Genomic DNA, 22,651 nt, shown 5'->3' on the forward strand with positions numbered 1-22,651 from the left:
GCAGGGCTCTGGGAGCTAACGGTTGGTCTTGAGCTAATGGGTAATAACTCAATCTCTGAGATGAGGGTATGAGTGAAGATGGGAATGGATGTGAGAATTTTAGATGGAAGGATGACCTTAATTTTACTGATAAAATTAGACTAATGGTAATCCAGTAGGTATGGAGAAGAAAGCTAAGCATAAAACTTAAAGCAAGATTTAGGGAGTGAGTGAGCATCCTTAAATGCAAATAATTTTATGAGTGAGCCATTTAGAAAATCAAACCAGGAGATCAATACTGGGTGGAAAACAGGTTAGGAAGGACTGAGAACAAAAGTGTGGGAAATACAGACTGCAGGACTCTATGAGGTCAAGATCAGTTTAGAGACAGTGAGCACAGAATTTGATGGACAGGAAGTTGTAGTTGAAGTAGGATATCTGGGGTTAAGTTCAAATAGCTCTAAATGAAAATATCTAAGCTGTATCCCTCAGAAGGGTTGGTTGAAATAGTAAAGATGAAAGTTGATAAAAGGAGAGATCACAGGGTTGGTTATCTACATACGTATGTTAGAAAATAACCAACATTGCTGGTACTTTTATTTGAATACACTTGAAATGGGGAGGGATGAAGGGGACTTGAGGTAGGCGATCCATTTCCCATGGCCCTGGGTGCCAGTGTTGAAAACGGGTAAAATTTTATTCTGGAAAGGGTGAGGGTAGTCATAGAGGATAAAGAGAAAAGATGGAGAGGAGTCAGACACTGGCACTGAGTGAAGAAAAAGTTTCAGAGAAACTCGGCATGTTGATTGAAAAGAACTTGTTATAGGTAGGAACATGTAATTTTGAGTTGTGGTGGGGCATGCAAAGCGACAACTCTTCTACATCCCTTGCCTCTATTTAACAAACAAAAATCACAACTCAGCTATCACAATTGCCTCGAGAGTGAACGTTGAGCTGTTACATATGGCCATGACTTCTTGCCCATCAAAATGTGATAAGTGATTATGTCATGGTTGGGCACAAGCAATAGGAGACAGATGTGATTCACTTTCCCTCCGTCACAGCAATGGACAGGTAGCCCGGTCATACTGCGTCCTAGTGAGATGGGAAGGCGACTCCCCCATGCTATCTACAGTAGACCTGTAGAGTAATAAACAAGTTGTCCTAGACTCCCTATTTGGGGGACTGTTCATATTGCAGTATTATTTTATATACTTCTGCCCATTTGATTTCAAACATCCTGACTTCCATTCCAAACTATATTCATTATTCGTTCAGCGTTAGCATTCCTTCTCACCTGTTTATACCAGTAATGTCCTAATCATCAACAAATGTCTGACCTTCCTTTTAACCCATTCTCTAAACTAATTTTTCAAAAAAATACAAATCTGATCACATGACTGCCTAGCTTGTAAGTCTTTCTGTGGTTTGCCATCATCCCTGAAATTAAATCCAAACTGTTTACAAGGCCCCATATAATCTGCCCTTTCTAGCCTCTCATTATTATATTGCCAAGTACAGCCATAGCTTCTGAATATGCCATGACCCCTTGTCTCTACGCTTTTGCCAGTTCTGTTCCCATTGGAGTACACAGCTTCCTTGGCTTAGGCTTGTTCTGAACCCCAGACCAGGAACCACTGTGGTACAAACCATGCACAACCTTGTATTTCCTCTATTACAACACTAATAGTAATTATGCAGTGTGTTTTCCCTGTAGGTACTGTCTCCACTACCAAGCACATAGTACTAAAAAGTAGGAGGTACCAAGGAAAGGTGCGGGGGCGGGGGGGAGGTAATTAGCTTTGCCTCTGATACATTTACAGGAAGGGAAGCATGGTAGTATATTTTATATAAATCTTGACATGTGGAACTCTGTGAGTAGGGGCTATTGCAGAACACTTATCAGTCAGGGCTCTTATCTGGAGAGCAACACATGGTCCTCTGATAATCCTTGACTGCATCTTAGAAGACAACTGATGCTGAAACAAATTTCGGAATCTTTTAAATGGCAATTTTGAAGACTGATTTGTCAAGGTTATTCTGGACCTACGCTGTGAACCAATAACCTCATTAATATTTCAGTATCATGTAAAAGGAGAGAAACTCTTGTTTTTGCTTATGCCAAGTCTCCCAAGCGGTACTTGAAAGATGACTCACACAGGAGTCTTGTTTCACAGAACAGGCAACCTTGTGGTCGTTTTTCTGCCACTTGCCTACCACCATCTGTCTTTAAAATCCCATGTGTGGGTATCAAGATTCATACGGAAGCATTTTGTTGTCTCCAAACGTCAACTAATGCCAGAAAAATAGCAAAAATCTGCTATAGTCAGCTTTTCAAGGTTCAAATAGATATTGCCTTGGACTTACAAGAAACAGCACTATTCGGCAGGTCTTCACATATTCTAGCTAAATAGGAAATTACCTGTACTGGGAAAGAAATCATTAGTTCAATAAGGTAAATTAATCAACTACTCTCGAAGAGAAAATGAACAAATCTTATTCTTTTTGTAAGAATTAAGGAAAACGTACCAGTTGCTCATGGCTCCTGTCCCTAAACTTTTGTATACAGTGCATTGATCCCAAAGCGTTCAAACTGCTTCACGTCCCCTGTATAGTAGCAGCCCCTTTATGTTCGTATTTCTATTAGGTGTGCAGAAAGCATTTTACAGCCAGAGAAAAAGCGTGTTAAGGGATTTAAGACCACCCATTTCAATCAGAGGCGCGAACAGTAGAGAGTGGAAACCTATTTTCACTAAATCATGAGACTCGAACTTAACGATTAGGAAGAAAATAGGTTCATCTGAAGTAGTACTTAGGAAGATGAACTGACACAAGAAGGTCTGAAAGCTTCTACGTGTACAGTTGTCGGTTGGGTTTAGCTGCTAGAAAGAAATCTCTGCCACAATGTTTCTTAATCGGGGCAATTTTGCATACACGGGGGAGGGACATTTGGCAGTATCTGGAGACAATTTGGTAGTTAACAGCTGGGGCTGGTGATGGTACTACTGGTATCTAAGTGGGTAGAGGCAAGGGGATATCTTACTGCACAGGGCAGCCCTCATGCTACAGAATTATCTAGTCCAGAATGTCCATTGTGCCAGGGATAAGAAATCCCGGTCTAAAAAAGAACAGGTCTTTCTCCATTGAAATCTAAACCTTGGAGGAAAGCACAGATTTTAGATCTAGAATAAAGAGCCAGGAGTTTATTTCCAGCCCTTTTAGGAAAGCCTAACTAAACTGAGTTCATAGAGGGTAATGATTCCAAACAGAATCACACATTTGTGTGTCTTCTAAAAATACTACACTAGGATTATAGTAAGCTACCATCACACACATTTAGCTGCCCTTACCTAAGAAAGCAGTTGGGCTTCTATTAAAAGTGAAATGTCTGTGAAACAAGTAAAACGGCTTTTCAGAATAACAGGGTTATTAGTCCAGGCTACTAAAACATGAGGTTACTATGATGCCATACATTAACCAGTTCTGGAGTACAATTCTTTACGTGTGTGTGTGTGTGTGTGTGAGCATTCTAGAATAATATCACTCAATGTCCTTAGTTACTGATAATGGCTAAATACACACTAATTCCAATACTACCTAATCTGGAAAATTTTCAGTTGATAGAATGTAAGCTTTTTCTAAGACCTAAGTGAAAATTGAATTTGCCAAAATCATCAAGAATAATTACTTAAGATCAGAATTAAAAGGTAGGAAGAGGTCAGGGTATTAAGATTCCCTCTAGTAAAAATTTTATTCTATTCTGAAACCTGACACACATTGACATCACAGGGTCTAAATAAAGTAAAACCTGCAATATCCCCTCTAGTTTTAATTGAAGTTGGTTTTTTATGATGCCCAATGAAAAATCCCAATTTCAATTAGAACTTTATAAGCAGAAACGTGTTGCTGATAGATCTCGTCCTAATGTGTAGCATAGGTGTTCACAACATCTTTTCTAGGAATAGGAAAAGAAGTAAATTTTACTGTGTATGCTTGAGAAAATGGCCTCCTCTGGTGAGCCCTTTGGGAGCTCGCCACCAAAGACTTCCATAGTGTTCCATATTTACAACCAAAGGTATCAAAGGAAAACTTATCACATTTAAAACCAGAATATCCTTTTCCCAAACAGTAATATGAAGTGTTACTCCATTTTCCATTCTACAGATTAAATAAGATTTTAAAAAGATGGATCTGGGGTGGCATTGCTTTGAAAAACAGGATTCAATTTAAGATAGAGCTAGAATCCAAAACATGCTGAAATTTTTAAGCTCTTTAATATCAAAATATTTACGAAGCATAATATATGTAAAGAATGGCAGTTAACTTTAACAATTTAAATTTTTGGTAAAATTTAATGTGGGCAGAAAATGTTACTTCAACGTTTTAATTGTGAAGTATTGCTATATACTTTGTCACGTGGCTGAATAAAGCTCACGGCTTATTAACTAGTGAAGTGTTTCAGTGACTAGGGATTTTAAATATCTCATTCTTTTGAACTTCAACCATGACTGTATAATCACATTCGTTTGTTGTCCCCGAGCCTGAACGAGGTATAAACAAAAATCCCTTAGAAATGGTTAAAATAGATATGCTCGTATGTTATCATTTACCCAACAAAAATGTAAAAAAAAAAAAAACTGATTTGAGTAATTATGGTTACATAAAATTTTTTGTTAACTATTCAATCTTTTAAGCATTCGAATTCCCAATGGTCAGAAAGTTTTAGCCATCACTACTGAAGACATGACCACCTTTTCACAAATTATCATCATTCAGTTGGTTAAGCATCTGACTCTTGATTTCAGCTCAGGTAGTGATCCCAGAGTCACGGGATCAAGCCCCATGTTGGGTTCTGTGTGGAGCATGGAGCCTGCTTAAGATTCTCTCTCATCTCCTCTCCCCTGCTTACACTCTCCAAAATTAAAAATTATTCAGTGCTATTGATTTTATATGCAAATTTTTAGGTTAGGCCTTGCCATACCAAATTTCCTTTCTGCCTTGGTTTCATAAAATAGCCTCAAAATGCAACCCTGTATTGAACTTTTTTTTTTAATTTTTTTTTTCAACGTTTTTATTTATTTATGGGACAGACAGAGACAGAGCATGAACGGGGGAGGGGCAGAGAGAGAGGGAGACACAGAATCGGAAACAGGCTCCAGGCTCCGAGCCATCAGCCCAGAGCCTGACGCGGGGCTCGAACTCACGGACCGTGAGATCGTGACCTGAAGTCAGACGCTTAACCGACTGCGCCACCCAGGCGCCCGTGAACTTTTTTTTAAAGAGTCAGATCTAAACAGTTTATATGTCAAGAAAATCGGCAAACAGCTGTTTTCTATTAACTTGTAGCTCTCCAGAGAAACCTACATATTATGGAGGTTTTGCTTAATGGTTGTCCATAGTAGGTAAAAGACCAGTAAGTAGTATGAATGGCAGACTACGACCAGACCCCACACCTCGCAACCTCGGTTCCAGAATTAGTACATCGCCACTATAAGTACCAAGTTAATCAGTCTGACTCAACATTTAAAATCGGAGTATTCTTCTCTGTTAACTAATTCTGTCATGTATGTAAATATATATATGTGAATATATATATTTTAAAAACTACTAAAACCAGATCTACTAGAAAAAAGTGTAATCTACTTTCGTATTAAAAGAATTTCAGCTGTTAGAAAAATCAGCTGTCTTCCAAGACAAAAAAAAACATGCATCTTGGAAGTTAAAAAAAAAAAAAAATCCAATACATGAGAAGTATTTGGATTTAACGTTAGACAATTAACTAAGACAGTCACACAACATATGCATGTCAGTCTCCTATATGGTCCTAGAGCCTGCAGTATTGTAATTTATTGTGAAACCATGTAACCAAATACTTAAATATATCCACAACATCTATACCACGGTAATGCATAGTACATAATATACTAACATCTCAAAATAAATTTCTATTACAGTTTTATGCAAATTATGGTAGAAGATTATCACCTGCCACATTTTGAAATGGCACCAACTTCATGTAACGTTCTAGAGTAATGTACTAAAATCCTTACTGGTAATGATGTCTTATGCATTATCATCTGAACATTTGAAATCAAGCTGTTAATCGAATCACCACAGTATGTTATCAATTAAAATCACTGCATATTCAGATGTTAAAGCAGGAAGTTATACAGCAGGAAAAATATTTCTAATTCACAGTTTCAAAAATAAAGGGTGCAGTTTTCAAATATCTGATTGCTTAAATTGGTCGATTTAACAACTGCCTCCTTCAATACATGTAAACTATGTTTGCACAGCATTAGGAGATGTCTTTTATTTCAGAAGTTAGTTCTTACTGTTACAGGAGCACCACAAATTTGAAGGAAGAGGCTACAGTGTGAAATGAGCTCACTGAAGGATATGTTAAATAAAAATTTAACTACAATATAAGGTACTGCAAAGCTTTGCTTCCCCCCAGCACAGACCCCTTAATCAGGAAAAGTAGTCAACACTTACCAAATACAATATGTGAATTAGCGCTACAAGAGGGGGGGAAAATCTAACTCAACTAAAAGAAAACACTATATTAGCTAACAAACCTGTGACAGCTTCAGAATTTTCCTAAAAATAAAATTCAAAAGTGTACACAGTATTTGTATCCTTCAATAAGGAATGTAGGGATCCAAAGGGAATGAAAGAAACATCTGGCTTTAAAAATTTCTAAGTTGGAAACACACGCACACAAATGGGTAACTGAGAAAAACTGAGTACTTAAATATTCAAATTTTAAATGTGTAAGAAAATTTATAATAGAAAAAGTGGCAAACTGTTATTGTGACTTGATTTGCTGAAAACATCTGCAAATTCACACTGGCATTAAGAAAACCAAAGTTTCAAAAATTTACTCCTCTCTCTCTCTTTCTCCAGATATGTTTTCTGTGCAAAAATAAATATCTGAAAATTGCACTAATACAATAATACTATTTTAACTTTTGTTATTATGAATAATCTGCACATGCTGCTTTACAGACAATACATATTTGTAAACTTGCTCATGCAAAATTAGTGTGCACAATAGGGATACTGTTAATCCCCACACTTAAAAAAAAATGATACCTTATCTTTTTTTAAACTGCCAAACCCTCTGAAACGTAACAAATCTTACACAGATATTCTTGTCTGCCAGCTAAAAATCGATTTATGTTGCTGAAACAAAAAGTTATACGAGAAAAACATGGTTTTCGTCTTGTAAAATTTTTTGATTTTTTTTTTTAAAGAAAAATTATAAAAGAAAGAAATTCATGGTCACAAAATTTCAACATTTTAATCCTAAACATTACAGGGCAAATAGATACTGGACCCTATCTCCATAAATCCTAAATTTTAATTTCCATTTTTTAAATGTTGCCCTAACCACTAAAACATTAGTGGCTTTACAACCTCTGGAGATTGTGGAAATACATGTTTCTGAAATAAATGCTACAAAAACAACAATGGAAGAAAGCCAAACTGTCTCCATGAGAAGAGGGAAAAAAAATGGAACATTTTGAAGCCTTAAATACTTCTCTTTCCATGTCTTATGGTTAACCTGTCAATTCAGTGCATCATATGGTCAAAGTGATGGTCCCCGTGTTGAACAAACATCTAACTAGTGTCCATTGATTCCAAGTTAGTAGACGATGAATCTTTTTGGATACTTTCAAAGATGGCCGCCAGCTCAGGGTTAGAACTGATCTGTGACTGGAATTCACTCATCAGTGGACTCTTCTCTGCTTCTGGAATGGTTAGCAATGCTGCTACTGCTCTCATGGCAGATCGCTTTAGTTCATCTTGCTTTTCAAACTCCTGCTTTACTGAATTTGCTTTCACCTGTAACATTGAGTAAATTTATATTATAGGTTATAAAGACAGCTCCTGAACAAAATTTAAGCATGTAGAAATTTCTGGTAAATAAAGCAAAGCCACTGTCTTATAGGTCCAAAAGATACATTATACCTAAACACAGTTATTTTTAAACTGTTGAGCAGTAGCTCTCTTCCTTTGAGGGAACATTTTATACAAAGCCGCCTTATAAAAACAAAATCCAGAGCCCTCATGGTTGAAAATAGAATGGGACCCAGAGCCTTACCTGCTTAAGCAAGTCCTACTCTGGCCTCCAAGAAACTATTCTTCTAGCTACCCTGTTCACTCATTTTTCTTCAAACATGTCATGTACTGCCATGAACTGTGTATTTCTTCTGTGAAAAGTCCCGTTTCCTTCTGAATCTAAAAATAATTCTAACTTTTCAAGGTCCATTTTATATGTCATCGTGTTCATATGAAGTTTTCTAGGACTCCCACTCACCACCTCCTCTACCAGAATACACCATTTCCTCCTTTATGGTCTCAGAATCGATACTTCAACATATGATACATAACTATAACACTAAACAAAAGCTTTTAAGAATGGCATTTAATGGTGCTACATTTTCTAAAACATCCACATCTAAAAGGTTAACTTTTTAAATTTTTTAATGTTTGTTTTTGAGAGAAACACAGAGTGTGAGTGGGGAAGGGGCAGAGAGAGAGGAAGACAGAATCTGAAGTAGGCTCCAGGCTCTGAGCTGTTAGCACAGAGACCAACGCGGGGCTCAAACCCACCAACCTCGAGATCGTGACCTGAGCCAAAGTCAGATGCTTAACTAAGCTACCCAGGAGCCCCTAAAAGATTCACTTTTAAAGCCAACTAATACATAGGGTGTTAGCATGGTTAAATTTGGAAAACTACGGTATGGAATCAACTAGGATTCTTGAATATACCAAGTCTGGCCTAGGGTGATGTCTATCAGTGATTACCTTAGTTGTACATGTGGCACGTAATGGCTCAACAAGTCGGTCCAACCTCTGTAGCACTGCACTTGGACAAAGGGTGGAGAGTCTCACCAACATTAAAAATGTGAGCATCTATTAGAAATTAAAACAAAAAATTTAGACTTTGCATTATTTTCTAAAGACAAAATTCCAAATCCTGACAAAGCTTTTAAGAGGAAATGCATAGCATGTACCATCAAGTTTCATTTTAATGTAATCTGCCATTTGGAATCACATAAATTTGTTTCAAACTTTATTCTGAGGAATATTAATTATGAGCATTAGGCAGATCGACCTTAGAATGTGGTCCTAGAGTCCAAAACTAGTAAAGTGGTTCTCAATCCTGGCTGCACATTAGCGCTGAAAAGCTTTAGAAATCTGCCCAATTCCTCAACCCCTTTCCCAGAGATTTTTACTTAACCTGTCAGGATAGGATCACAGATACAATATTTGTTAAAAAGCCTTGTGTGTAACAGAATGGAAACCAATGAACAAGAAAATAACTAGGAGAAAAGCTCTGTAATAAGTTTCCACTGTCTTAGCAGATATTCCTAAAAAAAAAATCAAAAAGACTGGTTATTCAGTCTTATATTATCCTTATATTATAATATATAGATTATATATATAATATAGATTATATATATTATTCTATATAATATCTATATATTATATATAGAACATATGTATAGAATAATATATTATATTATCCTTATATTATCCATATAAAGCCCAGTAACTCATAATCTTTTTTTTCTCTTACACTATAAACTACAGAATAAAACAGGAGGATCCTATTACTTCTTTTGGGGTTCTCTTCATTGAATTTGGGAGGGTCAGGTTACTACCACATAGGAAACAAGTAGGAATTCTGATAGTATGGCTGAATTACTTTTCAACTACCACTTTTGCCCTGTTTGACTAAAGGGCCTGAAGAAGAGACAATGAACGGTTTTTAAATCACCCTTTTATAGTTCATATTTAAAATGGACATGAGCAAATAAAACAAAGAGCAGCTATGCAAAGTTCCTACTCTAAAACTTTGAAGGGTATTTCTAATTTCTACAGATTGCTATGTATATGTGGAAACAGTCCTTCTGTATTATCCTTTAACAACACTTTTGATATTAAGCCTATTATACTGGAAAATAAAAATCCCCCATTCATGTAAGTAAAACAGTTATCATACAGAACAGCTCTAAAGACAGACAAAAGAATTAGCCAAGACACTGATGGAAAACTAAAAAGGAAAAGAAAAAACTCCCTTGAGAAGATTACTGTCCAATATTAAGACAGGCCAAAAAAAAAAAAAAAAAATATATATATAGTAGTAGTAGTAATAATTTCACTCCTTATACTCTGAACACCAAAACCTGCCTGGACTCTTCTTTTAAGTAATGGAAAGATCTCTGGTCTATGCATTAAAGCAAGCTGGCATACAGAATTTGAGAATTTTCCATCCATAACTTAGACTTGACTTCCTCCTCCAATGAGGTTTCTGGATTTTCCCTGTAATGTTACACTGTATTACTATTACTTTTGCATATTCTAGTTTATAGTACACTTATTAAATCATGACAAGCAAATCAATTTTTCTTAATACACAAGAGTAAATTGCAAGGGTGAAAGTCACTATAGCAAAGTCTTCCTCTAAAGCAATTTATAAACAGGCACAAATATCTTACCTTAATATCATAATGGTCCTTCAAACCATCTTCAACATGATTTAGAAATTCAAAGATATCTAGTCTATCAAGACAACTGTCTAAAAGTGTGTACATACACTCAAAAGCTGCCTTTCTAATATCCAGTCCATCATCAACTGTATGCTTAAATGGACCCATTTCTACCTGTTGAAACAAAAAAGAATGTGTGGATATACTTAAAAGTAAAGGACAAGCTTAGATAAACAGTAATGTAACTAACTTACCTCTCTTATAAGCTCCTTTCTAACTTTTGTTTCATTATAAAGATGTGGCAGAACAGTATCTAGAAGATCCCTTATTAATGACGGTTTATTATGTGCTGCTGAATTGAATGTGACCAAGGCTACTCTTCTTACATTCAAATCTGGGTCTTCCAGTGTTTTTAGGAAATCACCTGAAAATTTTAAGAGAAACATCATATAGTCATGGTAGGCTTAAAATACAATATACATTATATATTTTTTCTAAATGGCTAAGTTTATGTTGATATTATTATTTCTTCCATGCAGGTGACAGAAGGACACGATAAGTGAAATACAGAACTTCTTTTGGCAACAGGTAATCAATTAGACCCACTCACATTCAGACATGATAACCGATTCTTAGCACCATTATATAATGCAGAGGGTATGGAATGAGTGAGCCCCAAAAGTTCTTCAATTACGTTTACAGATAATTTATTTTTTTTTTATTTAAAAAAAAAATTTTTTTTAAAGTTTATTTATTTTTGAGACAGAGAGAGACAGAGCATGAACGGTGGAGGAGCAGAGAGAGAGGGAGACACAGAATCGGAAGCAGGCTCCAGGCTCTGAGCCATCAGCCCAGAGCCCGACGTGGGGCTCGAACTCACGAACCGTGAGATTGTGACCTGAGCTGAAGTCGGACACTCAACCGACTGAGCCACCCAGGCGCCCCTACAGATACTTAATTTTAAAAAAAAGGTAGGTTGCACAGAGAAGTGACGGAACCAGCAGCTATAAAAATATTGCGAATGGTGCACTCAAGAGTTCAAAATTAGTATTTTCACTAAAAGCAACAAAAACAGAAAAAACTGAGTTCGAATAAAATAATTAGCCTGAGACAGATCTGCTACTTGATAAACTGAACACTATTAACAAGTACACAATTTATCGGATGATAAGGAGACATGCGCCTTCAAAATACTTTTATTTCTATCTTTAATGCCGAATGTATGAATTGGTAAGAGGTTAAGAATACAGAAGGAGGGGGCGCCTGGGTGGCGCAGTCGGTTAAGCGTCCGACTTCAGCCAGGTCACCATCTCGCGGTCCGTGAGTTCGAGCCCCGCGTCGGGCTCTGGGCTGATGGCTCAGAGCCTGGAGCCTGTTTCCGATTCTGTGTCTCCCTCTCTCTCTGCCCCTCCCCCGTTCATGCTCTGTCTCTCTCTGTCCCAAAAATAAATAAATGTTGAAAAAAAAAAAATTAAAAAAAAAAAAAAAGAATACAGAAGGAGGAACCTGAAACTCAACACAGAACAAAAAGTAGAAACTGCAAATGTGGGGAAGAAATTATAGTGCAAAGATGTTTGGAGTCACACAGAGGGGGATCCAAATCACTTCATTTGCCAATTTTATGACTTTTGGCAAGGTACTTTAGGCAAGAGCCTCAGTTTCTCAGCTTATAAAGTGAGCATTCCAAACCTTTTAAGACTACATGAGTAGAATAAGCTGCATGTACACTGTTGAATAGTCTGGGACATACCTGGTATTCTTATGGAGCTACCATTCTTCATTATGCAGTCTCAACCCTACAATCAGCAATCTTTTGGAATACATGGGGAAAAAGAGCAGTGCCAACACTTGACTGTATCACAACGGCAATTTGAAAAAATGGAAAGGAAGTAATACTTCAGACATCATACACTGGGGGGCAAACTCAAGGCTGACCCCCCAGGAAACTTCTGATTACAAAAAAGTTCAGGAGATACCTTGGATTCAAAAAGAATTCAAATACACCAGACTAAATCTCCTCATCCCTCTCTTTGCTTAGAATTACTAAGACAGTAAATGAGAATAATACTTTATTCTAATTATCTGCTTTCAGAAAAGCATCTAAAATATTGCTATTATTATGGACAAATGATGACATGGACTAGGATCAAAGATCCCCAAATCTTCAGTTTAAAAATTATAATTTTTAAAAAGCTTCCTAGGTGGTTCTGATGTTCATATTAGTCACAAATAATACTAAACTAGATCATAATTCAAAGAGAATGACAATCATCTGATCAAATAACTACACCAACGATACACAATAGTTGACTTGTCAACTTGGAAATATGTCTCTAGAGATGCGGTGTAGGATTCTTTGTCCTATCTTGTACAACACAAAAAATGTCAACAAATATATCAAAGCAAAAAAACAGGTGAGGAGAACAAAGGCAAGAATCTTCCAATACAGACCTTCTTTAAATTATTTCTAGGTCCCAGCGATAGCATCCATTTATCCCTGCATCCCTCTTATTAACTGGTAATCCATTTCTTAACTGAAAATCCATTTTCATTTTTATTTAATCCAAGTTAGTTAACATGTAGTGTAATCATGGTTTCAGGAGTAGAATTTAGTGATTCATCACTTACATATAACACCCAATGCTCATCCCAACAAGTGCCCTCCTTCATGCCCATCACTCAGCCCATCTCCCCACCCAGTACCCCTCCAGCAACCCTCAGTTTGTTCTCTGTATTTAAGAGTCTCTTATGATTTGCCTCCCTGTTTTAACCTTATTTTTCCTTCCCTTCCCTATGTTCATCTGTTTTCTTAAATTCCACATGAGTGAAATCATGATATTCATCTTGCTCTGATTTATCTCTTAGCGTAATACATTCTAGTTCCATCCATGTTGTTACAAATGACAAGATTTCCTTCTTTTTGATCACCAGGTAATCCACTGCAATTCTTTTAAATTGTGTTTTTTCCCTTTGTTGGCCTACTGCACAATGGCACGAAACTACAAAGCTTCTTTGCCATATCCCTCTATTCTCTCTGCTGTTATTGTCATTGCTCTGTTTCCAAGAAAACACCAAACTAAGCTCTAAAGGTTTTTAGTTTTACCAACTCTAAGAAAATTGATGATGATGAAATCAACACAAGAAATTATAAAATCATTACTAATAATCCTAGAAGCTAATTCTTGACGTCACAGAAACAGAGACAGCCCTAGTCTTTCTTGGCTATCTTAGTTCTACCCGACTCAGTTTTTTATTCTTCCACCGTTTCCACCTTACATATGAAGTCTTCACAGTTCTCCCTGGGAGCTGGAGGGTTTACAAGTAATAACAGAAAACCGGGGCTCCCACAGATAAAGCAAGAACCAAATATGTAGTTGACTCTGAAGGACATCCTAGTGTTATTTACCAATTTCAGTGATTTGCAAGATTATCTGGTAACAACTGCAAACTGAGGGATGATAGATAATCACACATTATCAATTATCTTTTTAATGAAATAATTACCAGACCCTTAAAAGCATTTTAGTTCCTTGGTAGTATTTTTGGCTACTGAAATTATTAATCAGTATGTTCACCTTTGTTTCCACTTACCTATGCAGTTCTTTAACAATGGATCAATAGGTTGCGGATGATCAGAAATAGTAAACTTCACAGCTGTAACCACAGAGCTTCGGGCATACGATGAGCCTAATTAAAAATAAATTTTAAGTCTACTGGTATGTAAATTCACTAAAATCCACGGGCATCTTTATCATTTTCAAACCACTTTCAACTAACACCAGTGTCTTCAATTCCTTAAAATTCTCTTTGGTCCAGAGGGGTGACACTTACTGTTCTCAGGGAAGCAAAGTTTTACTCGTAAACTATAATCCCATTAGGTTTCAAAAGAAATAATGTCTTCTGGGAAGGAGAAGGGCTGGAAGAACAGCAGTGGGGGATCTAAGCCCTCACAAAAGGGAAGTGTTTAAACCCACAATTTCTTAAAAAAGCAGCTTCTAAAAAAAGCAATGGCTATTATTATCCCCTATTTGGTCGAAAGGAGTTGACACTGGTAATCTGAAAACAAAACTCTCCTAGGTTCTTTCCTTTGAACTAAATTCATTAATTTTAGTATTATAATTAGTACTACCAAGCTCCTTAGGAGACGTTAATTCAACAAACATCTGTCTTTTCCACAATTTTAAGATTAAAAAGTAGCACTGAAATATAATGAACACTGGAAATTAGAACAGATTCATTTAACCGTTATCTTATTATTCTAGCTTTTTAAACAACAAAATGTCACTTGAATATGGCAATAGGTTGTTACCAACTGCTAATAAAATTTTAAGTAAGAAAATCTAGGTACCCACCTGATATCAAATACCCCTTAAGCCGTGGAAGGAGAGTTTCTGGATCAATTAGAGTGAGTTTCCCTAGACATTCAGCAACAACATTTCTGGTTCCTTCTTCTGCACACTCACAGTGCTTTAGCAATAAGGCCCAGATATTTTCAACATATGGTTTAAGGCCCACCACTGATGCAGAGCTAATAATTTCCTTCAAGGAATGAAGCAGAAGATACTGCCTTTTGGGTTGACTGGTTATTTCTTGTAAGACAAATGGCAGATACTCAGGAAGGTTGCCCACGCTAATGCTGCCTAGTGCATAGGAGGCGGCTGATTTAACTTCTTCACTAGGAGATGAAAAGGCTTCTAATATTACAGATTTTAGTTCCAGCTGCCCACTTAAGTCAATATGATGCCCAACTTCTCCAAGAGAAAGCAGAGCTAAGAGACGAATGGAATCTGTAGACCTTGAGTTCTTAACATCTTGAATAAATTGACCTACTACGGCTGGTCCTTCTTTAGGGCATGCTCGAGTAAGGGCAGCTACACATTTGGCAATAGAATAGTAAGACTGCTTGTGAGTAAGAGCTGTGCTCTGAGAATAAACTGGACCAGTCAGCATGCGCAACAAATCCATGTAGCCTAGATTATTTGTTCCAGTGACAACCAGAGCTTGGAAAAAGTCTAGCATGGCGCTAAGAGCTCCCCCCTGCAATAAAGGTGATCTCACAAGTCCAATAAGTTCATTGAGAATGGATCCACTTATTTTTGAAAGGGAGGAGGGATACACTTTCGCCAGTGTGGTAAGAAAACTGATAGCCATCTGTGAAACATGCATATCGCTTTCGCTGATAAGAGGTGGGAGCTCATCTAGAACTGCATCTATCATGGCAGCTGTCAAGCTGTCACTATAGTTTTTAATTAGAATATCTAGAGCAGAAAGGGTACCCAGTTTCAAAGCTCTCTGGTTTTTCCTGAGAAATGAAGCAAGGATAGGAACCCCTTCTCCCAGGACAGGCCTCAAATCTATCTTCAAAGGCGACCCAGCAATCAGTGTCAACGCCTTCACTGTGGTTAACCGGGTAATTTCATTCTTTAGTCTCTCCAAGAAAATCTGAAGCGTATTAGGCAAATCAGAACCCAAATTGTCTCCAAGGTTGCAAATAATTTGCCCCATACAAGAAATAGCCCTTTCCTTGACTTCCTGATCAATGTCGGCTGCTTTTAACCTCTTAATGGTGCAGGTAAATAGATCTTTGATATAAGGAGTTGCATCAAACGAGGAAGGCTGATCTAAAGGACGAATTACTTTGACAAGCTGTTGGGTAACAAGAAGTGCTTCAGATGTAATCTTGTAAAATGGGTCTCCGACACAAGCCACCACTGGAGGGACCAAAGCCTGAACGTGAGGATGGAAGACTTGAGGAGAGTGGTTACAGAGGATTACATACAGACACGACAGAGCATCAATCTTCAAATTTGATGAACTTGATTTATCATTCAGTGAGAAAATGATTCCTAAAAGGCCAACAAAAAAAAAGTCCAATAATTCTTAGTTTCATGAAAGAAAAAAATTAAAACCTAATCCCTAAAATATTACTAAAGTTCCCACTTCGTCATACTATCTCTAAAGTAGTAGAGACTCCACAATCTACGATAAATAGGACAGCCAAGAAAGTTACAGTAAGGTTTTAAACTTTGTACTTGAAAGTTTCTAACTTGAGTTCAAGATGGTTGTACGTGCAAATTAAGTTGTCACAAATTACGCTTTTGAAGGAAACAACGATTTAAGCTTATCGAAGACTTAATAATAGTCTGTGGTAAGTCCCCAAAGTGATTTATCTTTCATACCTGGTACAAGTACAGGAATGTGTTGCGTTAGGGCTCCAGGTAGTACATTTACCAGTTCAGTTAACATGTTAAAACAACACTGCCGGGTCTTGACACTTTTTTCTTTCATCTGTTTGTGCAGAGCTTTAACAATGTTGGGAACCTGTAATTATCACACACTCATTAGCTATTGGTATTTCCTCAGTACACTTACCACAAATTATAGGGGACGGGGAGAATGAACAGTTTATCTTTTTTTGTCAAATTCCTAATTCCGCTATCTACTAACAAGATTGTCTGATGCAGCTTTTGTTGTACCCACTACATTTGTGTTCTTTGAACTGTATTGCTTTATACTGATAACAGAGAAAAGCTAGCATTAGCTCTCTAACAGAGCAACAAGTCTTCCTTAATTAATTTTTGATTCTGAAATACCTAAGACTAAGTAGAAATCTAACCAAATAGTAAATTTTCAACCAAAATTTTAGCAACATAATTTATAAATGGCTTTTTGAACAAAAATAGCACAGATACGCATTAAACGAAAAGGGACAAACTATGGAAAATAAACCATTAAACAGGTCTTTATTTTTGCTTTTAGTTTGCTCTCACAATGAAGTTAAGACCTCACTTCAAAATATAGCTACATGCAGCAAGTTTATGATTCAAAGACATCTGCTTCTAAACTTTCTACCGTTTTGTTAGCTGGTAAAACATAAATAGGGTATTTGGGTGGGAGGATACATACAGACACATACCATGTTGAGTGATCTGAGGGCTAGAGACAAAAGACCACAACCTGATTTGTCAAACCATCAGAATGTCCCATGATTTTACCTGACTTCTATACATTTATTTAATGGCTTGTGTCCTCCATACACTTTATCTCGTTTCCTTCTACAGTGCATTCTTCAATGTTCACCTTTAAGTTCACCAGGAATTTTCTGTTAATTTGTACTACTTGAAAGCAAGAGACATACGGTATGTACATCTCCCATAGTTTCGTTGTTCAGTCCCTCTCAACATCTGTTTTGTAATCTATAAAAATGAACCAATGTGTACACCATTGGGCTGCTGTAGGGATTAAATACAAGATAGGAAAATGCCTAGCGTGCACCAAACATTCAATAGGAGCTATCTAGCTCTGATCTTTAGAATCTTAGAGATGTCCTAAAGTGAAAAATATCAATGCCAGCTCTTATTAATAAAAATCCGTAAGTACTTACTATGTACTAGGCACTACACTAAATGTTTACATAGATCATCTCATCTCTTACTTCCCTGGGTAGACAATTCTAAGTAAACCATTACTACGCGTGAGAAAAGTGAGGTTTAAAAAAATAACTACCTTGTCCAGGATCATGCAGCTAAATTAGAGCTGTGGAGTCACACTACTTGTGTTCATACTTTGCTTCACTCCTAAGATTCCTCTGTTAACATCAGAGATAATTTTACTGAATCTTAAAATTATTTTAATATTGCTTATCTAATAAATCAAGAATACCTCAATCAGGATAAACTATAAGTGACACAGCATGAATGAGTATACATAAACTCCTATAGAAGTATATCCCAGAACTCTGCTTCTCTGAAGATGTTCTGAGACTCACATTTCCATATAAAAACCCAATTTTACAAGATCATATTTATGAACATGACTTCCAATCATACTTTTTAATTTTTTTTTTTAACGTTTATTTATTTTTGAGACAGAGAGAGACAGAGGATGAACGGGGGAGGGTCAGAGAGAGGGAGACAAAGAATCCGAAACAGGCTCCAGGCTCTGAGCTGTCAGCACAGAGCCTGACGCGGGGCTCGAACTTACGGACCGCGAGATCATGACCTGAGCCGAAGTCGGCCGCTTAACTGACTGAGCCACCCAGGCGCCCCTCAATCATGCTTTTAAACTGACCTGACTCTGAAGCATTGTCAGAGGTGTTTCTCCCTGCTCCATAGCATCAGGGTCACACAGCCAACTTTGTACAGGACGAGTTTGCTTCAAAAGAGAAAGGTATGCATGAAAAACATCTGCCTTTACATTCTCTTCACGCTCTTTAAATCTCGATATCAGTGCAGGAGAGACAGTCTTGTAGAATTCTGGAAGCATTTCATGCCTTGTGCTAACTACAGCATCCAAGCACTTAGCGGCCGCACGTCTCACTTTCCAGCTCATGTCGTCATCATCACTGTATTCGTCGTCACTCCCTAGAGAGAAGTTTTAATGTTAACAGGTAAGAAAAGTTTATCATTTAATACAGAAAGTGAATCGATATTCAAACTAAGACAGTTTTAAAACTTTTCACTTAAGTACAGCAAGTCTTAAAAGAGCAAGTACTTAACAGATAGAAATTATACCAAGTTACATATAAATTAACCTCTAAAGAAAATAATCGTAATTGTTTTTAACTCGTTAATCATCTTCTCACTTATTACGGGTAATGAGCAGCTTAAATCATTTAAAATCATTTTTAAATTATTAACACATGAAACTTCTTTCCAAAATAAACACTTGTAAAACATAAATCTCTCATCCCAACCTTTTAAACAGTATGTTTACTTACTTGACACTATAGGAAAAGCAATCAATCAATCACAGAGGCGTTAATAAGATAAACCAGCAAATATGATTTGTGACTATAGATGATATATTAAAAAGCATGGTTACAATCCTAGGACATGCTGTAGACTAATTTTCTGGGGAGAGAAAGAATCCTGACTGACATCAGCTTTCTTTGGGATTACAAGGGTTTTCACTACATTTAATGACGGGCTTTTAGGAAAAAATATGTGTATTTTCAACCTTTCAACATATTCTCATGACAGTTTAAAAACACAAGACTTCCTCAATTACAAGAAAATCCTTCTAACAACAAAGCACCATCTTCTCCAAATTCCTGTTAAGCCTTAAAACAATAAGCATTCCAAGTATAAGCATTATCAACTCCACCTCACTTATGTATGCTTCATTACATACATATGTAATGTGTGTGAAATCTCTGAAAATTATTTCCTTCCAACACTATCAGACTGAATCAGTTGGGCAACATAAAGTCAGGAGGATGGCAAAAATGCTAGCGTTCTTAGAACAGTCTAAAATTAACAATAATTTTGTTATTAGATAAGATTATAGCCCTGACACGCTGATTCCTCAGTGGGGGGAAAAGAGGTCATCTCTTCACTGGCTTATATTCCAATTAGCTTAATGACAGCTAAATGTGGCCAGCTATGCCTTACAAAATCCTAGGATGATATTAAAGTTTTGTTTACTTAATTTCATTTTGGCACATTATAGGAAAACCTAACCAAATACTACTAAACCCAAGGCATATGACTTATTTGCAAATACATATTTGAAAATTAAAAGGTACTATATCAAAATAGATTATTTAAAAGCAAACAAATAAATGAAGTTTTCCCCATGGCAACCCATGTGAATTATTTTGTAGAAATATACTTTATTGGAAAAAAAGGGTTATTAAAACATTAAATATCCTAATCACTGAAATTATGGTGCTTTTATGTTACAGTAACACTATGGTGCAAAGACGGTCATTAGGTATAACCCATGAAAACTGATGTAACAGCTAAAGGACTTGGTTAGTTATTCAACATAAGTACCTGGCACACTAAAAACCAACAATCAAAACTTGGAAGATATCGCTACTGCTTTTTTCAAAGGATATTCTATTATAATCCCTTCATTAATACAACACATTTACTGAGTGCCTACTGTGTGCCAAGCACTACCCTAGGCACTGGGATAAAGCAGTCAACAGAGAGACTAAAACTCTCTGTCTTCATGAAACTTACATCCTAGATGTGGAAAATAATTACAATATGTCAAAAGGGATTAAATGCAATGAAAATAAAAACACTGAGAAGGAATAAATAAAGAGGAAAGCCCGGAGATGAGAGACTGAATGAGGGGGGTATACAAGAAAAAGTAATTATGTATAACCTCAAAGTTTTTGGCCTGAGAGACTAAGATGAGATGGAAAAGGCTAAAGAATAAACTGGTTAGGCAGGAGATAGGGGAAAAGTGGGGAGAAGATATTTTATACATCTAAGCAGTGAATCAATTAAGCAGATGTATACATGAACTTAAAAGTCACAGGAAAGATCTGGAATAAAGAAAAATTTGGGTTTTCAGCATAATGATATTAAATGACATTTAAGGATATTAAACCTAGGAGACTAGGTAAGATTAACAAGAATATGAGTTCACAGAGAAGTCTAAGCCCTGGAATACTCTGAAGTTTAGTGGTCAGGATTATGAAGAGCAACCAGAACAGAGACTGAAAAGGGATAATCACAAAAACAGGACTACACCCAGGAGAGTGTGGTACCCTGGAAGTTCAAGAAACACTGCCGAACTTAGTAACAGGCAAACATTTGAGATCACTGGTGATCCTGTCCATCACTGAAGACTAGATTTAAGAGAGAAGAAAAAAGGAATTAGCGTTCTTTTCAGTTCGGTTGTAAGAGACACTGGGCATTAGCTGCCTGTGTAATATTGGGTTAAGGGAGATTTTTTTTTATAGTCACTTGTTGTTTTAAGACAAATGAAATTATAGACTTAAGAGGACATAAATTCAAAAATCAAAAGTATGAAAACTATTATGAAATCCACCAACCCATATACCACATAACTTACCCATTTAATTATCTCCACTATGATTCTTTTAATACTAGCAGAAACAACTTAACACAAACATCTATGTTCCTAAAAGTGCTATCCCTTTCCAGAGTAAATACTACAAATCACAGCATGAGGACATCAATCTTAGGAGCCTGAGAAATGTCTAGATTATTTATGAAAGTTAAATGGAGCCTCAAACAATATTTAGGATTTTTCATGAAAGTATGTATACAACCAGCCAAACAACTGAATATGTAGATCTACATCACAGTTTAAAATAAAATTCATTTCCCTCCTTACAAAATCTTTGTAGAAATTTGAATAAGGAAAAATAAAAACAAAACAAAACACACACACACACACACACACACACAAAACACAGATATCGTTTATATTGCTAGCTAAGGGAAAAATACTAACATCTTTTTTTTCTGTATATTAAAAAAAATAAAACTGGGACATAACTTTGTCCCACTTTTTCACAAAGCTTATTAATAAGTGCCTTAATATTTTTCTAGAACAGGACTCTGAAAATGTTGTATAGCAGTTTAATACATAGATGCCCCATAATTTATTTAATCAACTTGCTATTGTTGAATACTGAGGTCATTTCCACTTTCACTATTATAAATAAATGGTACAATTTGGGGATAAGAATCCTCTCCATCTATAACACTGGCTCTTTGATGAAAATTTAACACATTGCTTCCATATAATTTGAAATACCTTGGTCGTCATCATCACCACCGTCTGCATCCATGGCATTTTCATCTTCATCTTCATCATCATAATTATAATTTGGATCATAGGTAAGATATTTAAGACAAATATTTATAATGGTAGAAACATGAGGATATACTTCCTTAGGACATCTGAAGAAAAAAAATAAAAGCTGCCTTGAATAACTATTTTTCCCCTTCATTTAATATCTGACACATATTGCTTTATTACCAGATTTCTTTCTTCCCTTTAACATAGCACAGAAAAAGTGGTTCTTAGCCTTTTCAATAGCAATGACTCGACATATTTTAAAATATTTACTTTTCAAATGACACTTGATTTTAAGATGAACTTTCCCCCTCACATTTTCACATCTCTGAAATCAGGATGATTCTTACAATAAATGATATACTGTGGTTAATTTAGGGTGGAATAGAAATCTGTATATTTATGTCTATCTTCTGAACATATGACTAGAAGACCAAGCCCAAGTGAACATGCTCTTCAGCAACTAGGACTGTTTGTAAAAATGCCAGTGCACACTCTTCTAGGCTAGGTCTTCTAGCTATATGCTATATGTTCTAGCTCTGGCTATATGTTCTGAGACAGAACATAGAAATGCCCCACAATAAAGGAATAATTAAAAGAACAGA

General features: G+C 36.3%; 1 protein-coding gene and 1 long non-coding RNA gene across 3 annotated transcripts in view; one reads left to right on the forward strand and one right to left on the reverse strand.

The window, feature by feature from the left end:
- Positions 1-22,651, forward strand: part of LOC147579058 (uncharacterized) — a 134,802-nt gene that overhangs the window by 90,132 nt on the left and 22,019 nt on the right. The window contains exon 5 of the long non-coding RNA XR_015253506.1: positions 11,021-11,069. This is a non-coding gene — a long non-coding RNA (uncharacterized LOC147579058). The remainder of the gene's footprint in view (positions 1-11,020; positions 11,070-22,651) is intronic.
- Positions 6,267-22,651, reverse strand: part of CAND1 (cullin associated and neddylation dissociated 1) — a 43,934-nt gene continuing 27,549 nt past the window's right edge. For both annotated transcript variants that reach the window (XM_025926654.2, XM_086712879.1), the window contains 9 exons: positions 22,005-22,150; positions 18,552-18,844; positions 16,661-16,802; positions 14,834-16,327; positions 14,073-14,168; positions 10,736-10,905; positions 10,491-10,655; positions 8,794-8,901; positions 6,267-7,827 (listed from right to left, as the gene is read on the reverse strand). In XM_025926654.2, the coding sequence (XP_025782439.1) occupies positions 7,603-7,827; positions 8,794-8,901; positions 10,491-10,655; positions 10,736-10,905; positions 14,073-14,168; positions 14,834-16,327; positions 16,661-16,802; positions 18,552-18,844; positions 22,005-22,150 (2,839 nt within the window). In that variant the 3' untranslated portion in view covers positions 6,267-7,602. The remainder of the gene's footprint in view (positions 7,828-8,793; positions 8,902-10,490; positions 10,656-10,735; positions 10,906-14,072; positions 14,169-14,833; positions 16,328-16,660; positions 16,803-18,551; positions 18,845-22,004; positions 22,151-22,651) is intronic.

This window comes from Puma concolor, chromosome B4 (genome assembly GCF_028749965.1).
Source record: "Puma concolor isolate L17-30 chromosome B4, mPumCon1.1.hap2, whole genome shotgun sequence".
Taxonomy (NCBI): domain Eukaryota; kingdom Metazoa; phylum Chordata; class Mammalia; order Carnivora; family Felidae; genus Puma; species Puma concolor.